General features: G+C 40.6%; 1 protein-coding gene across 1 annotated transcript in view; it reads right to left on the reverse strand.

The window, feature by feature from the left end:
- kcnh1a (potassium voltage-gated channel, subfamily H (eag-related), member 1a) overlaps positions 1–22,894 on the reverse strand; it is a 276,378-nt gene that overhangs the window by 197,624 nt on the left and 55,860 nt on the right. The window contains exons 6-8 of the mRNA XM_072266862.1: positions 18,454–18,846; positions 13,007–13,033; positions 10,337–10,766 (exon numbers count right to left, since the gene is read on the reverse strand). Of these exons, the coding sequence (XP_072122963.1) occupies positions 10,337–10,766; positions 13,007–13,033; positions 18,454–18,846 (850 nt within the window). The remainder of the gene's footprint in view (positions 1–10,336; positions 10,767–13,006; positions 13,034–18,453; positions 18,847–22,894) is intronic.

Here is a 22,894-nt window from a genome sequence, read left to right on the forward strand (position 1 = left end):
AAGTGATAGAAGTTGTATGGAGGAAGGTGAATGGCAGGTTTCTGGGAAATGGAAAAATAAGCAGCTAATTGAGGATTGTACTGGCTTATCATCTGATGATGAAGGCAGTAGACAGGATTTAAATAAAGGAAGGAAGGAAGTGTTCAAGGTTTTGTTGAGATTTGAATGTGGACCTGTTTCTGATATCAATCCAATCAGACAAACTGAAGGTGTGAAAAAAGCATTAGGAGATATTATGGATGCAAAACCTTTAAGGGGTAACTCTCCCATAGTGTTTTGTAAAGATAGTAAGCAGTGTGAGAAAGTTTCAGGGTTAAAAGCTGTGGAAGGAAGGAAGGAAAGTAACATTAAGAAATTATATTGAATGACAGTGGCTTTGGGGAGTCATCTCTGGAGTGCCTTCAGATCAGGGGTTCCCAAGCTGGGGTCCATGGACTCCTTGCTTAATGCTATGGGTACATGGCATACAAAAGATTGGGAACCCCTGCTCTAGATGTACTGAGGGACCAAGTTAATAATAATTTAGTTGTGGTCGCTCAACATATAAAAGGGTTTTGTGGTGAAGAATCAGTGTTAATTAAATTTGATGACTAAATATTGCAGGATAGGGGTAATTGGGGTATAGGAGTTATATAGTTCAAGTCTATGTGCCGCCCCCTCTGAGATGTTTTTAATGCCAGAACATTACCCACGTAGCAGCCGTGTGTAAGAGTAAGAGTAAAATGTGATCTGGTAGATGTGGTGGAGAACATTATTATGGCTATTGTGGAGAAGGCAATTGTTTAGGAGAACATAGATCTGCATATGAAGGGTGTCCTGTACATAAGAAAGCTGTGGAAGTGTAGCACGTTTGGGTGGAAATAGGCATATCATATGCTGATACTTTGCAGAAAGTACAGAACATAGTGTCACTGGGACCTATTAGTAACCAGAATACAAAAAGATTAAAGACAGTATGTAAAGTGAATGATCTTATAAAAAAGGATTTGTTGATAAACTAAAATTTGTTACTTTCATGGCAGATGTAAACTTACAGCGCAAACTAAAAGGAGGACAGAAGTAATTAAAATTATGTTAAAAGCTGCAGAAGAACATCTTTAGCTGCACAAGGTATTACTATTCAACAGTGGGGAGTGATCATTTCCCCATTATCTGTACAATGGGAATAAATATGTATCAGAGGAAAGCTTGTCATATCTCCAGATAAAATTTAAAAAGATAAGTTGCGATGCATTTAATGATTTAGGTTTCCTGATCATTTGGTATTGGAGGATATAAAGTTGAATAGTAATACCGTGTGCTCTGTACTCAACACAATAGCTAAGGAATCAATTCCTAGATCGTCCAGGGATAATAAAAGGAAAGTTGTTCCATGGTGGATGGCTAAGTGTAAAAAAGCTGTGAAGGAGTGAAATAAAACTTTTAGAAAAGTTAGACAGTATTACTCCTATTCATCTTCCATACAATATAAAAGACCTCAAGCTATAGTTAGAAAAGTGGTGAGAAGAGCAAAGAAAATGTATGTGATAGCATTGGGGAAAGAGATCCAGGTAGGGCAAGTTTGGGGTACGATACAGAACATGGGGTGAGTTAGAAAACTTGATGCATTATCAGTTTTGTATGGTGGGAAGAGGTTGCAGTTACTGACTCTGAAAAAGCAGAATTATTAACAAAAACATGTGACAGTGTACATAGTTTGGCTAATTTAGATTAAAAAATGTCTCATAGAGAAACAGTTTTGGCAAGCAAACTTCAGATTGCTGAGAAAAAAGAATGTTCCAGTTCCTGCTTGGATGTTGAATTGACATTGTCTCAATTTAAAAGGGCTGTTCATAGTGCTGGTCAGATATCACCTGGGAAAGATGATATTTATTATGTTTACGTAGTTATCAAATTCGGAACCTATGCTGGTTTTGAAATTCTTTAAAACAATATGGGTTGAAGGGCGACTTCCAGCTTCCTGGAAGTTAATGATTATTATCTCTATATGAAAACTTGGTAAGGATCAATCAGATCCTTCCAGTCATAGGCCTATTTTACTAACTTCACGTGCATGTGAGATAATGGAATGAATGATTTGGGATAGTGTAAGAGAATGGAATTAAAGCTTTCTTATTTTATGGAAAGCAATGGAAAATTAGCTGTATACCAATCTGGATTTTGTAAAGGGAGAATGACCATGGACTCGGTGTTAAGCTTGGAAAAGTTAATAAAGAATCAGTGGTAACATCTATGGAAAAGAGTACAGTCAACATTTCAGGCCGAAACTTCGAATGTACTCTTTACCATAGATGCTGCCTGGCCTGCTGAGTTCCTCCAACATTTTGTATGAGTTGCTTGGATTTCCAGCATCTGTAGATTTTCTCTTAGTTGTGAAAGAATCAATGGTAGAAGATTTCTTTCTTTGAAACCTTATCATATGTTATAGACACAAGGGATGGAAATAGGTGGTAGAATATTCAAATGGATTTAAGATTTTTTACGTGATGGGTGGGAACAACATTCTATAAAGAGTATGAGATAAAAAAAGTTAGACTCCACAGGGGAGTTTGTGTAGCTCACTCCTTTTTAATACTATAATTAACTATATTTTCTTAAATATATGTTCAGAGTTTTCCAAATCATTATATGCTGATGATGGTGCAGTGTGGAAGAAAGACAGGAATATAAATTACTAGACAATGGGGTGACCTGTTGGGGCGACCTTTGAGAGAAGGGCAGTGCAGTCTGATGTGACCAGAATGAACATTAAATTTTCCTGAATGCTATTGCTATCTCTTTGATTTGGAAATTAAAGAAGAAAAACCCAGCTTAATAAAGAAGAAAGACACATAGCAAGACAAATATGTGACTAGAATGAACATTAAATATCCATGAAGTAAATTTGAAAGAATCGGGCTTGCTGGATCGCGTCTGGAATTAAATGTCCGATGTATTGATAGATTTGGCCTTGAATAATCACTGAAGGATTCTATCAATTCCTAGTTGGAATGACTTCTTTGGCACCAAAGGATATCATTTGGAAGAGGCAATTGTATTGTCTGATGTTCTTCCTGAACTCGTTTGCAATAGGTTCATCATTGCTGTACAAATTGAGGAGTTCATTAGGTAGAGGCTGCAAATTACCTATCCTGACCTTTCCCTTCATACAGCAGAAATGTGCGGTTTCTCCAGTGAATAGGTAGGCACCACAGTGAGGGCATACTCTGGTCACCGAACCGACATCAGCAGAAATCTGACGGCATGCGAGTCATGCATTTTGCCTTGCTCTTTCTCTGTCGAGGTATTGTCGTCGAAAGCGGCCATTGTCGTCTTCAGCAACTCTCGCAATAATTACTCTGTGCCGCATATTCTCTAGTTGATCTTTCCTTTTCTCCTCTGCCTCTTCCTCTCTCCTCCTTCTCTGCCTGTTTTTGTCATTCTGGAGACGCACAGCCCTTTCATCCTTCGTCTCTTCATCTCTTTTACCATTTGTTCTTTCTTTCTGATCCTGGAGTCGTGCGGCCCTGGCCTGATCGGATTCTTGTTCTCTCCTCCGTCTGTGCCTATTGTTGTCATTTTGGAGATGTGCATGCCTGTCCTCCTCTGTCTCGTCTTCTCCCATCTTTTTTGTCCTGACTCTTTGGTCCTGGAGTCATGCGGCCCTGGCCTTATCCGATTGTTTTTCTCTCCCTCTCCTTGCCACTTCCCAACGACGTTTGGTGTCATCTCTTGACCATAATGTCCCCTTCTCTTTCCACGCAGCATAATTAGGCTATCCATATATTTTTACCCTAATGCTTGATAGAAGATAGGAAGCAGTAACACCAAAGCCTCCAAGCCGCTGAGGCTGGCCGCACACATGCATCGAGCTGTGACATCACGGTCTCCATGGAAGGTAGAGGCGGCTCTGTGAGCATCGTGAGACACTGCTGAGGCTGGCCGCGCACATGCGTCGGGCTGTGGCCTCCCGATTTCCATGATGGCCATCGGGTCTCAGGTGAAAGGCAGCCTGTTGATTTTTGGCGAATGAGCAATTTTATACGAATATATAACCCTGAACCTTGCCTGCATTCTGTAAGTTAGCGCATTTTAATTAGGTTTAGCCAAAAATAAGTGCCGCTGTAATGCACCGTTTGCGCTAATTGGAGGTCACAAACAAACAGACAGACAGAGCATGAGAGTTTTAGTAGTATATAGATATAGTTAGGAAAATGTAGGCAGCTAATAATGAAGTAGAGGGTGGGGGTTTAAATTTCCTGTTGCAAAAAGTTACTTGTTTTCCTAAAAGGAAACTACACTCACAATTTATCTCAAGTTATATGGTAAATCTCTTAATCAAGAGTCAGTGATAAAGTTCCTTGGTTTGTGGATGGACACAAGGCTAACATGGAAGGTGCATGTGAATAAAATTCTAAAGAAGCGTTAAAAAGCCCTTAATGTGCTCAGGGTGTGATTGTGGTGTGAGTCGGAGATCACTTAAACAAAAGTATATTGTTTTAATCAGACATCAAAGTTGCTGGTGAACGCAGCAGGCCAGGCAGCCTCCAACCTGATGGCATGAACATCGACTTCTCTAACTTCCGCTAGGCCCCACCTCCCCCTCGTACCCCATCTGTTACTTATTTTATGCACACATTCTTTCTCTCACTCTCCTTTTTCTCCCTCTGTCCCTCTGAATGTACCTCTTGCCCATCCTCTGGGTCCCCCCCCCCTGTCTTTCTTCCCAGACCTCCTGTCCCATGATCCTCTTGTATCCCCTTTTGCCTATCACCTGTCCAGCTCTTGGCTCTATCCCTCTCCCTCCTGTCTTCTCCTATCACTTTGGATCTCCCCCTCCCCCTCCAACTTTCAAATCCCTTACTCACTCTTCCTTCAGTTAGTCCTGACGAAGGGTCTTGGCCTGAAACGTCGACTGTACCTCTTCCTAGAGATGCTGCCTGGCCTGCTGTGTTCACCAGCAACTTTGATGTGTGTTGCTTGAATTTCCAGCATCTGCAGAATTCCTGTTGTTTTTGTTTTAATCAGATCTGTCTTTGATTATGGATGGGTTGCCTATGCATCAGCCTCACTAGCGATCTTAAAGTCTCTAGATAAGTTCAATCTCAAGCATTAAGATTATGTTGTTGTGCTATTAAATCATCCCCAATTTTAGCATGACTGTATGAAGTACCTTTACACCTACACAGGTTAAATTTAGCAGTGGTTTATTGCATTAATGAGGACATTAAGTTGGCTGTCAAACATTGGCAAGATTAGTACAGTGGTAGGAGCACTGTATTCATAAAGTCTTCAGTTTGGGTGGGTGGGAAATGACTGGGCACAAAACCTTGGGTTGTTTAATGTGGAATATGGTCCCAGTGTACCTGTTTCTGTCACTCCTCCATGGATTTTGCCTTTGCCTGTGGCTGATTTAAGCCTTCAAGAAGAGATCAAGAAGAAGAATATTTGTATATCAGTGGCATAGGAAGTTCAGCAATATATGCAAGGCAGATATTATGGCTTCTCACATATCTACACCTACACAGATTGTTCAGAAGATCCATCGTCAGGTCGTACAGGTGTTTCTGTTTATGATTCAAAGTTTTGAGTGTATATTAAGAAAAGATTATCAGACAAAGTGGGGTGTATGGGGTGTCAGGAAGGGGTAGCACCTCCGGTGGGGGAACATGTCGCGTCCTTTTCAGGGCGGTTAGTCCACCTTTGGTCCCCACCTGGCACTCAGCTCTCACCTGTGGCTCCCTGTAGCTGTTTGCATGTGACAGCTGCCACACCCTGGGCAACGGCTTCGACAAGCCGGCTAAACCAGGTGAGGGTAGCCGACGGGGTCTCAAACCCTCGGTGAGATCAGGGAGTTGTCTATCCCAGCATGTGAAGACAGACTCCGGCGGATTGAGCGGACGAGACCAATGGAAGGTCCAATGGTCAAGAAGGCGGTCTCTGCAAGCGTCATGGAACGTGTAGAGCAGGACAAGACACAGAAGACGTCCTGGTCATCCACTGCGCCTAGTCCCATCTCCAGCCGTCTCGACTCTGTCTTGCCACTGGATCCAGATGGGAATTGGGAAGAGAGAGTGAGGCTGATGCTGCGCAACTCTCCCTCACTTCAATCCAAATCACGCGCTAGTCTCGACACCATCATTATCATAATGGTGTCGAGGTCTTCATCGACAACGACGATGGACGAACAACAACAACATCTGACAAAGTATCAGTATTCATGTCTGAGATGGTTGCTATCATTTTAGCCTTAGAATAGGTCTAAGAAGTATGCCTGATTATGTACTTCTGTGCTCTGATTCATTCTTCATTTTTGACATCTATTAAAACAGGTATTTCAAATTGTGGGCTAGATGTTCTTCTTCAGATTGGACATCTATTGAGGCTACAGGGCCTAGGCTTGTGTATACTTTTCTTATGGATCCCTGCCCGTGTGGGGATTAAAGGAAATGAGGTGGAGGACACTCTAGCTGAGCAATCACTTAAAATTAAGGATAGAAATGTCATAGGTTCCTTTACATAAAGGGGAGGTGAAATTCATAATTAAATAGTCTATTTGATCACTGTGCCTACAAAGTTGGGATAAGGAAAAGAAAGGATAGCATTTATATAAAATTCGGAGGATGGTGGGAACTCAACTGGTAGATGGATATAAAAGGAGGGAAGAAGTGCAAAGGAAATATCTAATTACTAAATTGAGATCTTTGTGGCAGACAGTTTAACATGGAAAATGTGTTAGGATATCACTGCCATAGTAATGTACATAAGTGCATACTGTATTTGACTTTCTGAAAAGCACTGGACTTCGATATGATTTGAGTTTTTTGGGAGGAGAGAAATTTAATGGATGTACTTCCTGTCTCTTTGCTCTACACTCCAACACAGTAGGTGGCGGTAATGCACCTTATGTTGGTCTGCCAACCACCTTTAAACGTTACAAAAAGATAAAAAACCTTTATTTTAAGAGTAAGTAGAGACAGAGAAGTGGATAGATAAGCCGTTAAGTATTCGCAAGCTATCAACTTACTTTCAAGGACTCTTCATTTCATGTTCTCAATTTATTGCTTATTTATTATTATTATTATTATTAATCCTCTTCTTTTTCTATTTGCACAGATTGGTGTCTGTTATTGGTCTGTCTTGTATGCAGTTTTTCATTGATTCTATTGTGCTTTTTGTTTCTAATTTACTGTGAATGCCTGCAAGAAAATGAACCTCAAGGTAGCATATGGTGATGTACTGTATGTGTACTTTGATAAATAGTTTACTTTATACTATTGAACTTTGAACTGAGTGAGTTCCTGAGCTAAGTACATGGAACTGAAGGTAGCTTGGCAGCTGAAAGCACAGCTGCAGTTGTATAACAATTAGATTGCGGAATTGAACAAGAAGCCTTAATGAGATATTATTGGGTTTGGTCCATCAAGTATGCTCCACCATTCCATCATGACTGATTTATTATTCCTCTCAACCCCATTCTTCTGCCTTCCTCCCGTAATCTTTAATGCCCTGATTAATCAAGAACCTGTCAACCCTCACCTTAAATATACTCAATGAATTTGCCTGCACTGCTGTTTGTGGCAATGAATTCTTCTGATTCACTACCTTATAGCTAAAGAAATGTTCCTCATCTCTTCTCTATGTTGACAGCCCTCAATGCTGAGGCAGTGCCCTTTGGTTCTAGACTCGCCCACTACAGGAAACATCCTCTCCACATTTCCCTATCTAGGCCGCTCAACATTCAATCAGTTTCAGTAAAATTTGTCCCCCTCCCCTTCATTCTTCTAAATTCTAGTGAGTAGACTCAGTACAGGTCGACCTTCACTAATCTGACTACCTGTAATCCGGTTCCTTCGATAATCCAGCACTGATTATGCTTAATGCGATTCTTCTGTAATTCGGCATTTTCACTAATCCAGCACTCCTCAGGTCCCAATGGTGCCCGATTAGTGAAGGTTGACCTGAACAATCAAATGCTCTTCATATGTTATCCTTTTCATTCTCAGGATCATTCTTGTGAACCCCTTCTGGATCCTCTCCAATGCCAGCACATCTTTTCTTAGATAAGGGGCCCATAACTACTCACAATACCACAAGTGCGGACTGCCCAATGCCTTATAAAGCCTCACCAGCAACTTTTATGTGTGTTGCTTGAAATTCCAGCGTCTGCAGATTTCGAGTTTGCGTTTTTAAATACACTACTGCGAAGCCTCTTCCGGTGATGCCTATACTGAAGAAGTTTAAATCTTCTCTTTGACCGGAGTTCAGTGAAACCATCTCTCACTGCTTCCCATCTGTAATTTCTTCGGCTCTTCAACTTTTCGACTACATTTTAACTCAGACTCGCTATCACAGCCTGTCCCATGATCCTCTCATATCCCTTTTGCCAATCAACTGTCCAGCTCTTGGCTCCATCCCTCCCCCTCCTGTCTTCTCCTATCATTTCGGACCTCCCCCTCCCCCTCCCACTTTCAAATCCCTTACTAGCTCTTCTTTCAGTTAGTCCTGACAAGGGGTCTTGGCCCGAAACGTCGACTGTACCTCTTCCTAGAGATGCTGCCTGGCCTGCTGCGTTCACCAGCAACTTTTATGTGTGTTGCTCAGCATTATATCTTTGCTTTTGTGTTCTAGTCCTCTCAAAATTAATGTTAACATTGCTCAAGCTGCAAGTTAACCTTTAGGGAATCCTGCACAAGGACTCACAAGTTCCTTTGCATCTCTGATTTTTTTAAAATTTTCTCCCCATTTAGAAAATAGTCCACAGCTTTACTCCTTCTGCCAAAGTGAAGGACCATGCATTTCTCTATACCATATTCCATCTGCCACTTATTTGTCCATTCCCCTAATCTGTCCAAATCCATCTCCAGACACCCTGCTTCCTCAACATTACCAGCACCTCCACCCATCTTTGTATGGTCCACAAACTTGGCCACAAAAACATTAATTCCCTCATCCAAATCACTGACATACTGTATAACATGCAAAGAAGGGGTCCCAACACTGACCCCTGTGACACACCAGCAGCCAACCAGAAAAGGCGCCCTTTACTCCCACTCTTTGTCTCAGCCAACCATGCTAGTATCTTTTCTGTAATACCATGGGCTCTTACCTTGTTAAGCAGCCTCATGTGCGGCACCTTGTCAAAGGCCTTCTGAAAATCCAAATCAACAAGATCCACTGACTCTCCTTTGTCTATTCTGCCTGTTATTTCCTCAAATTCAGAATATAGAGTAAGGGTGATCAAAATCATAAGAGATGGAAATTTTTAAATCAAACCTGAAGGTCACATATCAGTGATTTTTGTGCCTCCAACTCTGCTCAGACTATCAAAGGGAGCATCCTCAGTTTCAGTCAGTTTACAAGATAAAACTCAATCTGACATGCATTTTCAGCAAGGCAAACACCTTCCTTACATTTCCCAGGGACAATATGAGCAAAACAAGTACTATACTTTTACGATTTAAGAAATTATGTAAAGTACATGAGTTTACCAACAGTGTCTTTCAACATACAATTATTGCTATGAACTGCGAGGTCTTTCAGTGTATTAGCATACAGACAGTCTGATCAGAAAAAGCCAATAAAGGTTGTTTAGTAAAATTAGGTTGTAGCATTCAAGACTATTGTGGGTTGAAAGAGAAAACAATGAGGAAAGCTGAATGAGAAAGTAACTGTGGACCATCACCTTCCACAGTGCAAATTATATACTGAAAATTATCATGAGAATAGCTATAGTAACCAAGGTAACTGATACGTCAAATTTTCTGAAATAAGATCTGTGTCTGCTTCCATAAAGTACCTCTTACACAGTATCTTTGATACCCGCTCCAGATATACTTTAATGTTATCTAGGCTGTTGAAAATGTAGTTCCTACAAATCTGTGTCTTAAAGTTTCTGGTACAGTTTTCAGTAGAGTAAATACCTTCACCTTATTCTTCATGTCCATGTAGACCAGTACATTAATATATTGCACTAATGAAAACTTAAATAACATATTTTTAAACAATAAGTGCATTTGAGAGAAAGGGGCATGCTTTCCATAATTTATAACAGTTGAACATGGAAGGCATTATGTTTGAAATGAGTGGACATATTTATTTGGGAAACCTTTACATTTGAAAAAGTGAAGGTTTCGGTCATTCTCTGATTTTTAATTTGTTTTCATTTGTAAATTCCATGATATTTTGTACCAATAATAACTAAGTCTTTGGGGGGGGGGCCATTAGTTTTGTTATTAATGCAGGTGTTGCTTTTAAATTAATTATATCCTAATCCATTCACATAAATTAATTAGCATCATGATTATGAAATTTATGGAGAAATACTGTATGTAGTAAACCCTTTGTGAGTACTTACAACCAATCATCATCATAGCCACTGCAAAAATCTTCTCGCCGTCAGTTGTTGGAGCAATGTTACCGAACCCAATACTGGTGAGGCTGGTCATTGTGAAGTAGAGTGAGGCAATATACACAGAGTCTTTACTTGGTCCACCTTCCCACTTTTCTGTTCCACTTGTATTAAAATGATACGGCATTCCTATGGTTTCTCCCAACTGATATAGCCAGCTATCAGTTCTGACTCTGTTTAATTCTTCATCGATCACTTCATAATCCCCAATGCTGTACCAGATGCAAGCCAACCAATGAGCAGCAAGACCAAAGACACACACAAGAAGCACCAGCACAGCTGCTCCATATTCAATGTAATGGTCCAACTTTCGTGCTACTCGGCCTAGACGAAGAAGCCTCACAACTTTCAGAGAGCTGAAGAGACTGCTGATACCCTGCAAAAACCAAACAGTACGTGTAAATGCACATGTACTGAAATTAGTACTGACAGAACATTTTAACTATCTCAATGGCTGTATACATCAGAATTGCTTTTTTTTTAACTTTTGTACTGCTTTTGTACATTTAAAAAAGAGAGGTTTGGACATCACAGGAGGGATCTAATAGAAGATAAGGACTGCAATGGAATGAGTAGCCTTTCCAGAGACATGGGAAATAAAAGATTGTGGAGCAAAAGAACAAGCTATTAAGGGAACACCATGGCAGCATCTGCAGAGGAAAACCGTTTTAGTCATGGCCAGTCCAGATGAATGTCTTGAACTAAAATATCAACTATCCATTTCCCTTGACAGATGATGCCTGGCTAGCTGAGTTCCTTCAGCAGTTTTATGCTCCAGATTCCAGCATCTGCAGTCTGTTTGTCCAAAGACAAGATTATGTTTGGGAGGAAGAAACGTTCTTATGCATACTATTGTAATGTTTCGTACTTCCTTGATGTACTTATGTATGGAATGACCCGTCAGGATGACATGCAGCCAAAAGCTCATCACAGTATTTCAATACATGTGACAATAATAAACCAATTAGTGGTACAGTTCCTGGCACAGGTCACAGTTTTTATAAAGTAAGGGGAACAAATAAATTGAACAGAGAGAAACTTACAATTTGAGAACTCTGGGAAACTGGGTATTGCCTAAAAATTAAACCTTGTAGTTTCAAGAAAGAAATTATAAAACTTTTATACAGGTTCAGCATCCTAATAATGACATGCTCAGCTGATAACATCAAATCTCAAAGTGACAGATTTTTGTGGCAATTAAAGGGACATTGGGCAAAGAATATGGTTAGTCCATATAGCAGCCTTGATCTACAAATTGTAGAATAGATTTGTGGGGCAAAATGTGTTAAACTGGATTGTATTCCAATGAGGAACTATCAAAGGGGAAGCAAATGATTAGTGTTGGGGGAATGTGTTGGTGGAGTGGGCGCTAGGTGCTTTGGGAAAGGAAGGGAGATACTGCAGCCAGAGGTGTGAAAGGATATTGCAGGAGAAATGAGACATCAGGTTTCTGCAGCATCTATCGAATTTTAATTCATAATTCTCAAAGACGTTGTGGGTACTCAAATTAAATATACCAATAAAGAACCCTGCTCCTTCCGGATGGGACAATGACAATACTCAAAAACCCACTGTCACAAAAATGACAAAGAATGCACCATGTTGTGAAGATATTCCATATTCACTTCTTCTTAATTTACAACCAGTCCACCCATCTCAAACTTCTTTTGCCTATCAGAATGATTGTTAATACTCAAACTGGAGTCTTTCACATTACTTTTGTTCTTATAAAGATACAAATACCTCCATTTGGCTGAGGTGTGAAAATGTACTTGTCTGTTTGCATATGCAAATCTAAACCCTGCACAGACTAATTTGAATAATTAATGACAGTTTCAACTTTCAAGGACGTAAAACAAAGTATTATCAAGAGATTGAAGTGGAGAGGCAAAATACCTAAAACACAGTGAGTTATGACTATTGGGTCCTCAATGTGGAATAGCAAGTAAGAATGAGTCATTCTAATTTATGGAATAAATCAAAATATCTTCTAGAACTCAATTGCACTCACAAATATGATGATCATATTATTCCTGCATTTTTGTGTAATCTTAAGAACATATTTAAAGAAATGCAGAAGCATTAGCTGCAATTCTATATTTCATGTGTGAATTGCTATTCCTATTTTCACAGTTTTCAACAGTTTAGCAACTGGCACCTATCCAACCATTTTCACAGAATTATTGGAAATTATATCATTACAGAAAAAGCCAAGCAATTTTTAATGCTGTCTACAATCCCACGTTGTGTTTGTGTGGGCAAACAAATTGTGAAAATGCTTTAAAAACTGCAAAATATGCTAAAAATGGCACGATGATTACATTAAAAAGAAATATTACACATTAGTATGCTGACTGTAATTAAATGATTTCATTTGATAATTAGTAAACAAACTAAGCTTTAAGATGTTAAGGCACACTTTTATTCATTGAAACTATACCATCCTTACTCCAAATTCATTACATACACTGAGCAGTGAACAGAGCAAAAATAAAACATTTTGTTCAAATACCAATACCTAGTAATGCAAAGAAAAGACTTAAAAGTGCAAACCATTATTATTTTCAACTACTAAAGAAAGCACATTAAAGATATATTAGAAAACACAAAGCCTACTTTAGTTAGAGCACGATGGTTCCAATTCTTCACAGCCCATTGGGCATTCAGAAGAGGATCAAGTCACATAATTAAAGTAGCATGCAAATGGAAAAAGTAGAAGGCAAAAGGGAAAACAATTATAAAGCAGCACGTGTAACTCAAGAATGCAAATGTCTTAAATTATTGTAACACAATATAAAAAACAATTTTCCATATGACAAATCAATGCAAAAAAAAGTGAAGTACCATAATTAGTGGTAGCACAATTTAGAACTTTGCATTCATCTCAAAATGTTTGGACCATAATAAAACCTGAAATCAATTTAGAAGATACAATTCAAATTTTCCAGCAGCCTTGTTCTCAGTGGAAAGACACTTAATATATATGCAGATTAGGGAAAAAAAACAGGGATTTCCTCTAAATTCATCAAACAACCCATTATTAACTAATGTTTTTAATCTGGAACAATTTAATGGATACAAACAATTTAAAAGTTCCTGTGAGAAGTCATACCATCAGGAACAGTGAACAAAATGAAAGAGAGAGAACAAAACACAATGCACAGAAAAATTGGAGCCAGAGTTGGCAGCAGCCTCTTGCACCCACCCAAAACACGCACACAAAGCCTCTCCCACCACCCTGAATGATGATGACAAATTGGTGCTGTCCTCTGTTTCATAGGTAAGAGAACAGATAAAGTCCTGTAATGTGTGCTTTGGGAACAAGGTAGCCATTAAAAATCAGGACCTCAATGACTAATCTCTGCATGAGCTAATGACGTACCAGTATAGAAGGATAGGTCAGATGTGTGGCTGAAGGGATGGAAGAGGTGGTGTTTTAAGTTCCTTGGTCATTTAGACCATTTCTGGAAAAGGTGGGACCTGTACAAGCAGGATGGGTTGCACCTTAATCAAAGGGAGATCAACGTTCTCGCTGTGTTCACTTGTATCGAAAGGACAGGCAGGAAGGCAGGGAAGCAGCATTGTTCTGTTGGTAAAAATTGAAAGCAAGTCCTTAGAAAGAGGTGACTTGGGGTCAGAAGATGTTGAATCATTGTGGATAGAGCTAAGGAATTGCAAGGGTAAAAAGACCTTGATGGGAGACCAGGTCACAAACAGTAGTGAGGATATGGTCTACAGTTGCATTGGGAGATAGAAAATACATGACAAAAGGGCAATGTTACGATAGTCATGGGGAATTTCGATATGCAGGTAGATTGGGCAAATCAGGTTGGTGTGGGATTCCAAGAGGAGGGGTTTCTAGAATGCCTATGAGATGGCTTTCCAGAGTAGTTTATGGTTGAGCCCACTAGGGGATCAGCTACTGTATTCTGGATTGGGTGCTGTGCAATGAACCGGAATTAGTGGAAGCATCTCAATATCTACCCTGTCAGGCCCCTTTAAGGTCAATTATGTCCGAATGGTGGAAGTTCCAGGTGTCAGGGGTCATGAAGTGTGTGACGTTCTCAGAACTAGAGAGGCGGTTCTTGGGAAACTGAAAGGTCTGAAGGTAGACAAGTCAGCTGGACCAGATGGTGTACATCCCAAGGTTCTGAAAGAGGTGGCTGAAGAGATTGTGGGGGCATTAGTAATGATTGTTCAACAATCACTAGATTCTGGAATGGTACCAATAGACTGGAAAATTGCAAATGTCACTCCACTATTCAAGATGAGAGAGAGGCAGAAGAAAGGAAATTATAAGCTAGTTAGTCTGACCTCAGTGGATGGGAAGATGCTGGAGCTGATTAGGAAACATGGTTTCTTCGACGGAAAATCTTACCTGACAGATCTGTTGGAATTGTTTGAAGAAATAACAAGCAAGAGAGAAAAAAGAGAATCAGTGGATGTTGTGTGTTTGGATTTTCAGAAGGCTTTTGACAAGGTGTCACACATGAGTCTGCTTAATAAGCTAGGAGCCCATAGTTTTACAGAAATGATTCCAGCATGGATAATACAGTGGCTGATTGGCACGGGGCAAAGAGTGGGAATAAAGGGAGCCTTTTCTGACTGGCTGCTGGCGACGAGTGTGTTCCACAGAGGTCTGTGTTGGCACTGATTCTTTTTATATTATATGTCAATGATTTCAATGATGGAATTGATGCAAAGTTTTCAGACAGTAAGAAGGTAGGTGGAGGGGCAGGTAGTTCTGAGAAAGAGAAGAGGCTACAAAAGGACTAAAACAGATTAGGAGAATGGGCAATGAAATGGCAGATGGAATATAGTGTTGGGAAGTGTACGGTCATGCACTTTGGTAGAAGAAATGAACGGGTTGACTGTTTTCTAAATGGAGAGAAAATACAAAAAAATTAAGCACAAAGGGACTTGAGAGTCCTTCTGCAGGATTCCCTAAAGGTTAATTTGCAGGTTGAGTCTGTGGTGAGGAAGGTGTTAGCATTCATTTCAAGAGGACTAGAATATAAAAGCAAGGATGTCATGTTGCGACTTTACTAAGCACTGGTGAGACCTCACTTGGATAATTGTGAGCAGGTTTTGGCCCCTTAGAAAGGATGCACTGAAACTGGAGAGGGTTCAAAGGAAGTTCACGAAAATGATTTCAGGACTGAATGGCTTGTCATATGAAGAGTGTTTGATGACTCTGGGCCTGTATTCACTAGAATTCAGAAGAATGAGGGGTGATCTCAGTGAAACCTATCGAATGGTGAAAGGCCTTGGTAAAGTGGATGTGGGGAAGATGTTTCCTATGGTGGGAGAGTCTAAGACCAGAGTACATAGCCACAGGATAGATGGGCGTTCTTTTATAATTGAGATGAGAAGGAATTTCTTTAGCCAGATAGTGGTGAATATGTGGAACTCTTTGCCACAGGCAGCGGTGGAGGCCAAGTCTTTATGTATGTTTAAGACAGAGGTTGATAGATACCTGATTGGTCAGGGCATGACCGATCCCTCATAGAGGGATCAGAAGTGGAGAGAGTGAGCAGCTTCAAGTTCCTGAGTGTCAAGATCTCTGAGGATCTAACCTGGTCCCAACATATCAATGTAGTTATAAAGAAGGCAAGACAGTGGCTATACTTTATTAGGAGTTTAAAGAGATTTGGCATGTCAACAAATACACTCAAAAACTTCTATAGTTGTACCGTGGAGAGCATTCTGACAGGCTGCATCACTGTCTGGTATGGAGGGGCTACTGCACAGGACCGAAAGAAGCTGCAGAAGTTTGTAAATCTAGTCAGCTCCATCTTGGGCACTAGCCTACGAAGTACCCAGGACATCTTCAAGGAGTGGTGTCTCAGAAAAGCATCCATTATTAAGGACCTCCAGCACCCAGGGCATGCCTTTTTCTCACTGTTACCATCAGGTAGGAGGTACAGAAGCCTGAAGGCACACACTTAGCAATTCAGGAACAGCTTCTTTCCCTCTGCCATCCGATTCCTAAATGGACATTGACTCTTTGGACACTACCTCACTTTTTTTTAATATACAGTATTTCTGTTTCTGTACTTTTTTAACCTATTCCATACACGTAATTGAATAACTTGTTTATTTATTTATTTATTATTATTTTTAGTTCTTCTTTTTTCTCTGCTAGATTATGTATTGCATTGAACTGCTGCTGCTGAGTTAACAAATTTCACATCACACGCCGGTAATAATAAACCTGATTCTGATGAAGGGATACAGGGAGAAGGCAGATGATTGGGGCTGAGAGGAAAATTGGATCAGCCATGATGAAGTGGCAGAGCCGACTCGATAGGCCAAATGACCTAATTCTGCTCCTATGTCTTATGGTCTTGTCAATTCCTTTTGGAAATCTAAATATGCTACATCTACAAGTTCCCTTCTATCACCTCCCTTTGAGCAATTATACTTTATGAAAGCAGGTTTGATTTTATTCAGCTTTCCTGTGATTAATTATTTCCTGCTTGATTATTTATCCTAGCATCTTGCTAAAAGTAAATGTCAAACTGACTGGCCTTTAGTTCCACACCTTTGTCTTCCTTCCTTTTTGAAAAAGGAAATGCACTGGCTGTTTTCAAGTCTTCATTCCAGATCTTAGTGAGGTATAAAAAATTTCAGCCACTACCTCCGGAGCCACTTCCTTTAAAACCCTTGGATGCAGGCCATTAGTCCTGTTGATTTACCTAGTTTTAAACTAAGGAATTTCTCAAATACTTTATCCTTTGTGCTTTGATTTTTAGAAGTCCCTGCATGTTATCTGAAATTAGCCCATCCATTGTCTTAGCAGCACTTGCAGAGACTAATAAAAATGAATGTGAAAACATTTGCTAACGTATCTGTCAATTTGCAAAATGCATTTGAGTGTTTGAATTCTAATTCTTAGAGTAACATATTATGTTCAGTGAGACACAATGAGTAGTATAATCCATATTATGCTTCAGCATATAGTCCTAATATACACTATGGTGGTATTCAATTGGGAATAATGGTTTGTGGATTCCAAATAAAATTTCAATTTTTCTGTGGTTCCAGAGAATGGCTAACCAAAATTAAGTCCTCCAATTTAGAGAACTTCTAGCTGAATTTTCTCTGCATTCTCTCAAGTGCCATCACATCCTTCCTATAGCAGAGCAACCAGAATTACATGTAACATATCAAAAGCAGCTTTACCAGTGTTTTGTAAAGTTGCAGCATAACACTGCAACTCTTGTATTCTGTGATCTGACCTGTGAAGGAATAAATTTGCTGATCACCCGCACAGAGAGTGAAGGTGAAAATAACCTCCCTTAAATCATTCCTCAACTGCAAAGATTTATTTCACCTCTAATTGTCCTCCTTCCTGAAGACAACAAGTTCAGCTCTGTATTTACCTGCATGTTCACTGACAGAAATCAATTGACTAAGGATTTGATTAAGTTACAGAGGGTGCAAGTAAGACTTACAAGGATGTTGCTGGGACTGCAGGGTTTGAGTTACAAAGAAAGATTAGAAAGATACTGCTTTAAGGAGGCCATGGGGTGACCTTATAGAGGTTTATAAAATTGAGGGTCATAAATAAGGTGGATGATTTTTTCTGTGTGTGGATGAGTCTAAAACTAGAGGGTATAGGTTAAGATATGGGGGAAAGATTTAAAGGGGCCCTCTGGAGCAGGCTTTGCACACAGTGGGTGGTGGGTATATGGTATGAGCTAACAAAGGATGAAGTAGAGGCAAGTGCAATAACAATATTTCAAAGACCTTTGGGCAGGTTGATAGATAGGAAAGGTTTAGAAGGAAGTAAGCCCAAAGCAGGCAATTAGAATTAGCTCGGGAAAGATTCTTCAGCATGGATAGGTTGGGCTGAAGAGGATTTTTCAATGGATTATAACTCCATGCATCTCTGGCTTCCATAAAAAACACATTCCAGTAAGAATGATTGACAACACTCTGGATTTAAAAAAAGATATATTTTCCAGTTCTACACTGGATCTGAAGTAAGTTACTTGATTCCTGAGATAAATTTTGATCTAAAAAAAATTAATTCAGAGAATAACTTGTCATATACTCACCTCATCAACATTCTCAAAAGCGTTGATAACATCATATGGCAAACAGGAGAGGAGATCTATTACAAACCAAGTCTTCAAGTAGTTCATGCGGATGAGTTTGGGATCTGAAATTACTTCCCCTGCTGGTCCAACAAAAGTGGTATGAAAATTGAGGACAATGTCTACCAAAAAGATTACATCGACTATGCTGTCAACCACCAACCAAGTCACATTGTTTTGTTTGGTCTTGAAGGAGACATTGTATGGAACCATGATTGCAGTGTAGAAGGTCAGGATTAGAATAATCCAATCCCAGGAAGTTTTGAATGCACAGTAATGCAGGATGATATGGGGTGGAGTCTTTGGTGCTTCTTGTTTGTACTGTGGAAGAATCTCAGAACCAAGCTGCAAAACCTGCATGGAAAAGACACAATCAATATATATCATCACTAGATATTAAGATATTAACATTCGTAACATTTAATCCACATAGTATACTTCAGAAGAGTGAACACAGCAGCAGACCAGCTATTTCTCTTTGGCAAGTGATTTGGAAACAAGTGCCTGAGAAATGACAACAGTGGACAATCCTGTGTTGACCAGGCAAAGCATCAAAGATCCCATTCTAATGGAGATTCCTAGCCTACATGAAAATTTTGTTTAACTTTTTTACTTTGGAAGTCATAATGGTGGCAAAGAAATGGCAGACAAACTGAATAAGTATTTTAAAAGAGACTTACTGTGGAAATTCACAAAGAGTGTCAGAGGACAGAAGTGAATGTAGTCATGAATACTAAGGAGAAGGTGCTTGGGAAGCTGGAAGGTCTGCAGATAGGTGTCACCATGAACAGATGGATTAAACCGCACTGATCTGATAGAGGCAGTTGAAGATTAGGAGGATGGACAAAGAAGTGGCAGATGTAAACAGTGCAGTGAAGTGTATGAATATGCAAATTGCTAGAAGGTATAAAGGTGTAAACTATTTCCTAAAGAAGGAGCGAATTCAGAAACTGGAGGTGTTAAACGTCTTGGGAGCCCTAGTGCAGGATTCCCTAAAGGTTAACTTATAGGTTGAGTTGGTAGTAAAGAAGTCAAATGTAATGTTAGCATTCACTTCCAGAAGACTATAATATAAAGGCAATATGTATTCCAGTTCTCACTGGACTAGAGGCCCAGAAGCAGAAGAACGAGAAGCACTGGTGGTGGGGTGGGAGTGCAACCTCAGTGAAATCTATCAAATATTGAAAGGCCTAGATAGCGTGGTCATGAAGAGGGTAATGGGAAACTTTAGGACCAGAGGGTACAGCCCTCAGAATACAAGGATGACCCCTTAGAGCAAATATGAGGAAGAATTTCTTTAATCAGAGAGTGGTGAATTTGTGGAATTCATTGTCACAGACAGCTATGGAGGCCAAGTCATTGGCTATATTTAAAGTGGAGATTGATAGATTCTTGATTAGTTTGGGAATTAGAAGTTATGGGAAGAAGGAAGGAGATTGTGGTTGAGAGTAAAATATAAATCAGCCATGATCAAATGGCAGAGCAGACTCAATAGGCTGATTAACCTAATTCTGCTCCTATGTCTTATGGTCTTATGGTCTTTAAATCATTTCCAACTGTTTGGTGTGTGTTATTTAATGTTTAAAAAGTCAAATTGCAGTCTTTTTTTAAATATATTTACATTAACCTTTTGCAAATGTTGCAGGATATGAAAAACATTTTAAACTCTTCAAATCAATTGCAAACTTTGACAAAAAGCAACATTGCACCCCCACACTCCCATAGTCTACTCCCCCATCCCTCTCTCTTTGTGCATCAAAGGCTGCCAGAGATGTCCAGTGGCTTCAGCAGTACACTATTTGAAGCCACGTTGTTGCTTAGACTTTACCACAATTCCAGGATGCAGAGGGCCCTTTGTAACCCAACCAGATGAATGCAGCAAAAGGCACGAAGTGACTCCAACTGGTGAGCAGGGTTCAGGAGGATCCAGCCTATTATTCTGATCAATTAGTTTGTTCAAACTAATAAATGACATTACAATTTTAACAAAACAAATTCAATTTCTCAATGGTAGTTATCACTGAGTATTTCAAAAGAACAAGGTTCATGGTAATTTATAGTATTATGCATAAACAATTGTTCTCAAAGAGTGGTGTTTGACAAAGGAATCATTGTTAACATATGTTTATGCTGTCACTCTTTGCTGTCACTCCTAACCAGGAAAAGTACAAACTTGTGAGATACCAGCCCAGTCAGTCAGACACTTCCAATGTCCAAGTAGGTTTGTGAGCAATGAATTTTACTAAGTACATTACTAGTCGAGGTCAGGTGACCAAACATTTTGAAAAGTTCAAACAGATAAATAGAGAGATAGCTCAAGCGAAGCGGTCAGTGGAAAGCGGCCAGTGCGTGAGTGGGCCAGTGAAGGAGTGGAGCTATGAGGCTTTGACTCGAGAAGCTTCGACGAGAAGAGGCGGAGGACAAGCTAGCTCGCAGTTAGTTTTTACAATGTCTCCTGAGAGGGTGATGTGCCTCTCATGTGAGATGTGGCAGTCTGAGGGGAACGCCCCTCTCCCGCAGAGTCACATCTGCCAGAAGTGCATACGGCTGGGCGATCTGGAAGACCGTGTAAGGAATCTGGAGCAGCAGCTGAATGACCTTCGACTCATAAGGGAGAATGAGGCAGTCATAGATGAGAGCTACAGGGAGGTAGTCATACCTGTCGGAAGCAGGTCGTTGGGTGACAGTCAGAGGGGGGAAAGCGAAGGTGAGCAGACGGGTAGTGCAGAGCACCCCTGTAGCCATTCCCCTGAATAATAAGTTTACCGTCCTGGATACTGTTGGCGGGGACGACCGACCAGGCGTGAGCCACGGTGGCAGGGCCTCCGGCACTGAGTCTGACCCTGTGGTGCAGAAGGGTGGGACGGAGAAGAGGAGAGCTGTCGTCATTGGAGACTCTATAGTCAGGGGAGCAGACAGGAGATTTTGTGGACGTGAGAAGGACACCCGCATGGTTTGTTGCCTCCCGGGTGCCAGGGTCCGGGATGTCTCTGACCGGGTGCATGACATCCTGGTACGAGAGGGAAAGCAGCCAGAAGTCATGATACATGTTGGGACCAACGACATGGGCAAGAAGAGGGATGAGGTCCTAAAGTGTGAGTTTCGTGAACTAGGCGGAAGGCTGAAGAACAGGACCTCAAGGGTGGTGTTCTCAGGATTACTGCCAGTGCTACGTGACAGTGATGGTAAGAATTGGAGGAGATAGCAGTTGAATGTATGGCTGAGGAGTTGGTGCGGGGAGCAGGATTTTAGATTTTTGGATCATTGGGATCTCTTCTGGGGAAGATGGGACCTGTACAGATTGGACGGGTTGCACCTGAACTCGAAGGGGAGCAATATCCTTGCAGGTAGGTTTGCTAGCATGGTTCGGGAGGGTTTAAACTAATTTGCAAGGGGGATGGGACCCAGAGCGATAGAGCAGTGAAAGAAGTGCATGGAGTAAAGCCAGATCTAACATATAGAGAGGCTTTGAGGAAAGAGAAGCAGAATAAACGGTGTAAAGGTAGTAAGGCAGAAGGGCTTAAGTGTGTGTACCTCAATGCAAGAAACATCAGGAACAAAGGTGATGAACTGAGAGCTTGGATACATACATGGAATTATGATGTAGTGGCCATTACAGAGACATGGCTGGCACCAGGACAGGAATGGATTCTCAATATTCCTGGATTTCAGTGCTTTAAAAGAGATAGAGAGGGCGGAAAAAGGGGAGGAGGGGTGGCATTACTGGTCAGGGATACTATTACAGCTACAGAAAGGGTGGGTAATGTAGCAGGATCCTCTTTTGAGTCAATATGGGTGGAAGTCAGGAACAGGAAGGGAGCAGTTACTCTACTGGGGGTATTCTATAGACCCCCTGGTAGCAGCAGAGATACAGAGGAGCAGATTGGGAGGCAGATTTTGGAAAGGTGCTAAAATAAAAGGGTTGTTATCATGGGTGACTTTAACTTCCCTAATATTGATTGGTACCTGATTAGTTCCAAGGGTTTAGATGGGGCAGAGTTTGTTAAGTGTGTCCAGGACGGATTCCTGTCACAGTATGTGGACAGGCCGACCAGGGGAAATGCCATACTAGACCTAGTACTAGGTAATGAACTGGGTCAGATCACAGATCTCTCAGTGGGTGAGCATCTGGGGGACAGTGACCACCACTCCCTGGCCTTTATAATTATCCTGGAAAAGGATAGAATCAGAGAGGACAGGAAAATTTTTAATTGGGGAAAGGCAAATTGAGGCTATAAGGCTAGAACTTGCAGGTGTGAATTGGGATGATGTTTTTGCAGGGAAATGTACTATGGACATGTGGTCGATGTTTAGAGATCTCTTGCGGGATGTTAGGGATAAATTTGTCCCGGTGAGGAAGATAAAGAATGGTAGGGTGAAGGAACCATGGGTGACAAGTGAG

This window comes from Mobula birostris, chromosome 8 (genome assembly GCF_030028105.1).
Source record: "Mobula birostris isolate sMobBir1 chromosome 8, sMobBir1.hap1, whole genome shotgun sequence".
Lineage (NCBI taxonomy): Eukaryota > Metazoa > Chordata > Chondrichthyes > Myliobatiformes > Myliobatidae > Mobula > Mobula birostris.